This window comes from Cherax quadricarinatus, chromosome 7, assembly GCF_038502225.1.
Source record: "Cherax quadricarinatus isolate ZL_2023a chromosome 7, ASM3850222v1, whole genome shotgun sequence".
Lineage (NCBI taxonomy): Eukaryota > Metazoa > Arthropoda > Malacostraca > Decapoda > Parastacidae > Cherax > Cherax quadricarinatus.
The window spans coordinates 44,950,978-44,959,597 of record NC_091298.1 but is presented as its reverse complement, the minus strand read 5'-3'; the positions used below and the strand labels follow the sequence as shown (position 1 = coordinate 44,959,597).

Below are 8,620 nucleotides of genomic sequence, written 5' to 3'. Positions count from 1 at the left end.
CCTTAAGACAAAGGATTTCACGTTCATTAAGATAGACCTGACATCGGCGAGAAAAAGAGGGATGAATTTCATTGCAATTAAGACAAGTGGGGGAAGACTGCAGGATGTATCGGCATGATCCACGGCACCGCAGGCTGGGCACGCCACTGCAGACCTGCAGTATTTAGTGGGATGTCCGAAGAGCCAACAATTTCGACACTGTTGAGGTGAGGGGCCACTTTACAGACCTCTAGGCGATGTCCTGCGATATAAACGGAGGACAGGAGTTAACGGCAGTCGAAGGTTAAACCGGTGATGCTTCTGAGAAAGTGCCTCTGCCCACAAGCGGGCAGAACCTATGTATCCATTTTGAGAATCGGAAAATCCTGAAGAGTTAATTGCTCTAAAATATCATCACCGCAAGACAGAAAATCACACTGTACAATGGTACATGGTATGACCACGGTACTGCTGCAAGAATTGAGAGTAGGGTGCTTTTGAACTGTGATGGGAATGTAATCAATAGAAGATGGGAAAGTTCATGAGCCTGATCTGCATTCTGAACTGTAACCATGTACGCACCACTCCAAAGAATGTGAAAGGATATATTTTGGCCAACATGTTGTAAAAGAGCTTTACCAATACTGTGGTCTTAAAGATAATCAGTTAGAGATGTTGGTTGTAGAAAAAAGAATTTGGTCCGCTGTGTATTTGTAAACATGGTGCATAAAGAGAGTGTCGTGTAGGTCGTTTCTGCGTGGAATGATCAAAAATCGAAGAACTGTCCTCAGCAAATGATCTGGAATGTTTAGGTGTAGGACCGTGCACAGCCCAACCTGAGGCAGCTGGGCAATCTGAAAACTGTTGCACCATATTTGGGGAAGCCGGACACATAGTCAAAGGCGTGCAAGAGACAGAGGCACTAGAAGAAATGGGGGGAGCCTTGGCACCTGGAGCAGGTGACAAAGTGTCACCAGCAGGAGGTACAGGGGTATGGGAAAAGTCTGGAGAATGGTCCAGTAACGAAGTCAGGTCAGAACAGGATGTGGTAACAAAAAGAGGCCTGGGAGGAGGAGGGGGATTCAAGGAACGAAGACTCCATGATGGTGGTACTCCTTTCTAATTAGTAGTAAATAAAAAGAAAGAATTAAGGAAAAAAAAGAAGAGAGACAACAGAGGGACAGTCACTAAAAGGTAAGAAAGGGCTGTAAGTTCCCCCTCTCATCCAAGAGGACCTCGAGATCATCAGCAGTGCAGATGCAGCATGGAACCCGTGCCATACCCTACCCTTCACGACAGTAAACCAGTGCTCCAGGATAGCAACCTCACATCTACCAAGCCACCTTGGTGGACAAAAAAGAGGGTATTTGGATACCCACCACAAAGCATACCTCCTTCGGCTGCCACCTCCCAGAACCGACAGGCAGACTCTGGAGATACACCCGTCAGCTGCAGGACACCCGGCCCCACCTCCTGGATATCCGGGACGGGAGCAGGGTGCCTCCAAGTGATCCAGATATCCTGGCAAACTACACCACTCCCGAGGAAACTCACAGAGCAGGATGAACCCCAGTGGAGCCAGGAGCTGAGTCTCGACCCGTGCAACCACAATTAAGTGAGTACACTTTCTCCTACTTAGAAACCGTAATGCCAGAAAGGAGGACCCCAGAGGCTACAAACGGGATGGGGAAACAGGAGGAATGGGAAGGAGGAAAGGGAAAGGGGGTATGGGGAGGATGGGATAGGGAAGGGGGGATTGGGGGATAATTAGGTTCTGTCTGGGGAAGGAGACCAAAAGGTCTAATTCCTCAGACCAAGAGCCTCTTCACTGCACCAAGGAGCCCCCCTTGAAGAGGTGTGTTAAGATTAAGAATAGAGTAAATTGATTTTGATATTTATAGGCAATGATATACAGTGTGAGTCAAACAGGCAAAGAACTGAAGGTACTGAGTAAATGACCAGAGCTTAGGTATGATGGGGAAGAAAGATGGAAACATAGGAAAAGGGAAGGTGGGGGAAAGTGAGGGTATATGTTTGTTCAACAGGCATGTGAGTGATGGCAGAGGAGGAAGTGACTTGGAGACAGATGACGCTGTTAAATGATGTAAAAATACCGAAATGAAAATGGAAACAATGAATAACAGGGAGGCATCCTCTTTGACAGCTAATCATTTATCATAAAAAATATTAAGAGACGTGAATGAATAGATAATGAGAAAATGAAGAATATTAATACGAATGCATATGCCGAGGCGCATTATAAAATATATATAAAAAATAATAGGAGTTAATGAAACAAAACCCCCCAAAAATATTTTGTCCTTGTTAATTAAAAAAATATTTTTCTAAAAAACATATTACCGAAATGAGGTACAGCTCAGATTAATCAGAAGTTCAATGCAGAATATGGAAAGACTGGCGAGGTGTCCCAGAGAGAGAATAACAAACATTCCCTGAAATAAAGAAAGACAACTGAATTAATTTCATAATTTTCTTGAACAATTTTAATACCAGGAGAAACAATAAACAAAATAATCATGGTTACCCAAATATTACTGATTGAAAGTGCAGCATTGACTGTTATCTTGCTTGAAGCATGATAACACGCAGTGGCGTTCACTCTGTCTTCTTCAAGCCACTGAAAGAACAGCCCAGCTTCTGTCATCGACATTATCCTGAGAAGAAAACATTTTTATCATACCAGGACTAAAATTTATGCAATATATAGTGTGTGCATATATAGAACATTTAAAAGTATGCATAAATAAAGATGTATATATGCAGTACAATCGCAAACAGGCGATCTTAACAATGCGGAACAAGAAACACATGGATGGAAATTTGTAGCTCTAGATATTTCGAGAGAAAATTCCGTGAGGCAAGGCAGAAGAAATCAACAGAGACCACCATTTTCAGGTGTTGGCAAGAGGTGCGGGAGACAATGTATGTGAAGGAAAAGTTCATTAGATAAAAGCGGAAGCATGAATGAGTGGTGGTGGTAGTGAAAATGATCGTATCCTTGTTCTGAAAGGGGTGTGTGTCGTTCCCTTTACCACCCCCATCTTTCTCCACCCTGTGGGAGTTAACAAGGGACCCTCCTGATGGATGAGCATCACTTGGCTTTCTGCTCTCATCAAGTCTGTAAGTACTGAATTCCGCTCTTGGTTATTTGTTATATTGTGAAGACTTTTCAATTAATTTAATTTAAACTAGAGTTCCAATCTTGTTATATTTTGTTTGGGTTTTAGTTTATTTTAACGGGATCTAATTTGAATTGAGTATTTTAACGTAATTTTCTTTCTTAGTCCTCATTATTTCTTTTAAAGGCCTTCAGCCTATACTGTGAGTGACTGCATTTCCGGATTGTAATTTATTTTCCCAGCCTTGCTGATCGACACAGGTAACACAAGGCGGGCAGCGGAATCTAGGCATAGATCCGAACTGTGATATCTCACCATCTTTTTTTTTTTTTGGGGGGGGGGAGGGGGAGGAATTCTGCTGTTCCTCTAAACGTTGGGCTTAGCAACTGTTTCTCTGACGTCTTTATTTAGGGAATTCTGCATTTCCTCTACACTTGCAGCAGATCTCATGTTTTCTCCAAATGCCGACAACCAAACTCCATTACTCATCACTGTGGTGAAATTGTCATTGGTACTGTCTCGGGCGGAACCGAATGAGATATGTCCTCCAGTGACTATCTAGTCTTTTTCTCTATTGGAAAATCAACGGTTGTCTTCAAATGCTCTTCAGCAAATCTCCATCAGTTACGTCTCCAGCTGTACCCTGATTGGCATCTATACCATCTGGAGATGAACTTCACCAGTCAGGTCCTCCAGTGACCACCGAGTATAATCAACGGCTTCTGGTTCCACGAAAGTGATTCCTGAACTGTGAACAATATTGGCAAATCAGAATATCATCTATATATGCATATGTATATATTACCTTCGTTTCATAGGAGTTATTTATATAATTAATTTTTCCATCATTTGCATTAGAGGAATAGTTCATGTTTAATTGTTTTATGTTTTGTGAGTTTTGCCCTTTTTGCTCTTTCAGACCCTCAAAGGTCTGAAAGGGCCGTTACACCTTCACAATCTAACACATAATACAGGATATAAGCAACCACTATTTAAACCTAAAAGATGAATGATCACGTTGACCCTGATCTAAACCTCCATAATCTAACACACGATCAAAATTTATTGGAAAGTAACTGCCTTTATTACACAGCATCACAAGCCAGCACTATCCTGAACACTGCTCAAAGTCTATCAGTTCTTAAATACAACATCAGGTCCTTAAGCAAACACTATGATGACCTCCTGGCACTCCTTGAGTCATTAAAGACACCCTTCTCCTGCATTATTCTTACTGAGACCTGGCTTAAGCAGGACACAGTTGATATCTACCCACTACCGGGATAAACAGCAATCCACAACTGCAGATCATACCAAGTTGGGGGTGGTACTGCAATCTATTACTCTAACCAACTCTCTTGTATTAGCACTAATTGCTTTAGTGATGAATATGGGGAATACATTTTTGCTAATTTTACTGTAAAAACCTCAAGACGCCTATAACAATCGGTGCCATATACCGGATACCCCACATAAACATCCCAAACTTCATTGAGAATCTAAAGTCACTAATAATAAACAGACAAATGAACAAGCACCACCTTCTCTTAGCTGGAGACTTCAATATCAACCTTGGCCTACCAGATGATAAGACTGTAACTGATTTCATCAACAATGTGAACAGCATACTTCTCATACCAACAATAACTAAACCAACCAGGCTGACTGAAACAAGTGCAACCATAATAGAACACATATGGGCCAATATACTAGCCCCCTTAAATCAGGGATAATCACAGACAGAGCTACTGATCACTACCCAACCTTCCTCTTAACAAACATTAGTAAGCCACCACTGGAATACAACAAAGTTTCATTTAGACTCCATGACGAGGCCTCATTAAAGAATTTCACAGCAGACCTAGAGACTGTTGACTGGCCTACAGAATTCTCCAGTGACGATTGGACAGACATTTTTCTTAACAAAATACTTAGACTATACAACAAACATTGTCCTATAAAAACGAAACAGATCATGAATAAACGGCTTGGTTGCCCATGGCTAACCAGCAGCATTCTGAAATCCATTGATAAGAAACACCAATATGAAAAGCAATATAGACAGGACTTAATACACAAAGATATTCTTAAACAATATTCAACAGTTCTCACCAAATTAATAAAGAAAGCCAAACAACTGTACTACTCCAGCAGATTCACTGACACAAGAGGAGATATAAAAAAGACCTGGAAAACACTTTCCCAGATTCTGGGGACCCATAAACTGAAAAAAAACAAGAATATTGTTCTAACTCAACCTCATGAAACACCACTACATCCCACTGATACAGCTAACAAGATAAACGACTTCTTCTCAAACATAGGATCTAATCTCACCAGTAAAATCCCACGTACCAATGCCTGTGCCGGGGACTACCTAGATGGGAATTTCCCAAATTTCTTCTATCTTGTACCAAGTGAGCCCACGGAGGTCACCGCGATCATAAAGTCACTTAAAAATAACTCGGGGAATCTGTCTCACGTCCCACCATTATTGTACAAGCGAGCGGCCCATGTCCTTTCACATGCTATTACATTCCTTTTCAACAAGTCACTAGAAACTGTCACTTTCCCGACACTACTCAAGACAGCAAGGGTTACACCAATACATAAAGGTGGTGACCCTACAGACGTAAACAACTATAGGCCAATATCAAACTTACCATTGCTATCCAAAATCTTCAAGAAACTCGTGCACAGGAGACTATATTCATTTATAACGTCACAAAACATACTCAACCCCTGCCAGTTTGGATTCAGGAAAAATAAAAGCACTAATGATGCAATTATAAAAATGCTAGACCTGCTTTACACAGCATTGGAAAATAAGGAATATCCGCTAGGAAATTTTATTGACCCAAGAAAAGCGTTTGACACAGTAGACCACGGCATCCTACTCCACAAACATGACCACTATGGTATAAGAGGCCATGCGCTTGCATATTTCAAATCCTACCTTTCTAATAGGTATCAGTATGTCACCATTAAAGACACAGCCTCATCAACACAGCCACTTAATACTGGAGTTCTGCAGGGAAGTGTCCTTGGACCCCTGCTCTTCCTCATTTACATCAATGATCTTCCAAACATATCCCAACACCTGAAACCCATTCTCTTTGCTGACGACACGACTTACGCCATCTCCCACCCTAATCTTGCCACCCTCAACACCATTGTTAACGAGGAGCTGCTCAAAATATCGACTTGGATGACAGCCAATAAACTTACACTTAACACTGGCAAAACCTACTATATTATGTTTGGTAGCAGAGCAGGTGTTGCGCAACTTAACATTAAGATCGACAACACTCTAATTGCCAGACATAATGAGGGCAAATTCCTTGGCCTATACCTCGACCTAAATTTCAGCACCCATATCCAACACATAACAAAAAAAGTATCCAAAACGGTGGGGATCCTCTCCAAGATACGATACTACGTACCGCAAACTGCCCTTCTCTCACTATACCATTCACTTACATATCCATACCTCACCTATGCTATCTGTGCTTGGGGATCAACTGCAGCAACACACCTAAAGCCAATAATAATCCAACAAAAAGCCGCAGTAAGAATAATCACTAAATCCCATCCCTGGCAACACCCCCTCCCCTCTTCATAGATCTAAACTTACTCCCTGTTCAGAACATCCACACTTACTACTGTGCAATCTATATGTACAGGGCCTTAAATTCCAATATTAATCTTGACCTAAAACGCTTTCTTGATAGTTGTGACAGGATCTACAGGCATCACACCAGACACAAACATCTCTATGACATTCCCCGTGTTCGACTAAACCTTTACAAAAATTCAATGTATTTCAAAGGACCTAAAATCTGGAACACCCTACCTGAAAACTCTAGAACTGCAGACACATTCATCACTTTCAAAACTACAGTTAGAAAACATCTTATCTCCTTGATACACCCCCGACAACTAACTACATGATAACCACCTGGTGGTTCACAATTACGCTCACTCACCCACTGACTATAAATCCAGAAATACTAATCTTAATCTTAAAATAATAAATCCTAACTAGTCATAAGTTTGCCTATGATACTCCAATATAGACACCTTGTATTGTGCCAAAACAAAAGCATTCACATTGATAAACTCAAATTATAATGTAGTCACCTGGCCTTAATACCATAATCTGTAAGGATTTAATGTTAAGAATTAATCTAAGTCTGCTCCAAATGCCTAGCCATGCTAGGTGTCCTAGTGGCCCCCTCAGTAATTAGTATTTCATAACATGTAAACCACACAATATCCAAATCCTGTAAACCCCACATTATAACCCTTATAGAGAATAAACTTGAATTGAATTGAATTGAATTGAATTGAGAGTGAAAGTTGTTACAGTTGCTTTTGCCTGATGACAATGTGCTTTTTCGAGAAGTTGCAGTGGTTGGTGGACAAGGTTGTTAGGGTATGTAAAGGAAGGAAATTAGGAGTCAACATTGGAAAGAGCAAAGCGATAAGGATAAAAAAAATCTAGGTAATGAAAGATTGGATATCAGATTAGAGGGAGTATGGAGGAAGTGAATGTATTCAGATAATTAGGAGTGGACGTGCCAGCAGATGGGTCTATGAAAGATTAGGTGAATCATAGAATTGATGAGGGGGAAAAAGGTGAGTGGTGCACTGAGGAGTCTCTGGAGACAACGTTATCCATGGAAGCAAAGAGAGGAATATATTTTAGTATAGTGCACCAACGCTCTTAAATGGGTGCAAAGCATGGATGGTGAATGTTGCAACAAGGAGAAGGCTAGAGGCAGTGGAGATGTGGTGTCTGATGGCAATGTGTGGTGTGAATATTATTCAGACAATTTGTAGCTTGAAGATTAGAAGGAGGTGTGGGATTTCTAAAAGTATTATCCAAAGGACTGATGGTTTGCACGAAATAGTGACTTGGTGTATTAATCTCTACTATCAGGAAGGCAGGCTAGGGCTCGTCCTAGGAAAGGTGTATAAGGTTTTGTGTTCAAGGGGCTTAGACTTCCAGGAAATGTGTGTGAGCATATTAGGAGCAAGTGGAGACAAATGGCTCTTATGACTTGATGTGCTGTTACAGTATGGGTAATGTTTATGAAGAAATTCAGGGAAACCGGATACCCAGAGTTGAGTCCTGGAGATGGGAAGTACAATGTCTGTGCTCTGAGAGAGGAGTGGAGACATGTTATAGCTTTTCAACTGTAAAGCGCTTCTCTGACCTTTAACACGCCACCTTGGTAGCCTGTCAAAATTCGAGATGTCCTAATCCACTGAAACATCAATGTCATATGCAGCAGGTGCCTAGTAGCCCTAAACATGTCACTCCTGTTGCATATACATACGTGCCTGTGGCAATCTAAGGACTGTTTTCATTCTTCTTCTCTCGTTTGCAATACCAGTTACACAAGCAGCAGTTCAGAGAAAATAATAAACTTGAAGCTGTTTGAAAATTTTTTCCTACCACCCCCTATATATTCTATATATGCTTTATTTAAAAACAA

General features: G+C 41.1%; 1 protein-coding gene across 1 annotated transcript in view; it reads right to left on the bottom strand.

Annotated features, from left to right (window-relative positions):
* Positions 1–2,118: 2,118 nt before the first annotated feature.
* The window catches only part of LOC128687033 (probable glutamate receptor), a 104,013-nt gene continuing 97,511 nt past the window's right edge, over positions 2,119–8,620 (bottom strand). Inside the window, exons 14-15 of the mRNA XM_053774385.2 lie at positions 2,525–2,654; positions 2,119–2,432 (exon numbers count right to left, since the gene is read on the bottom strand). Coding sequence (XP_053630360.2) covers positions 2,337–2,432; positions 2,525–2,654 — 226 coding nt within the window. The 3' untranslated portion in view covers positions 2,119–2,336. The remainder of the gene's footprint in view (positions 2,433–2,524; positions 2,655–8,620) is intronic.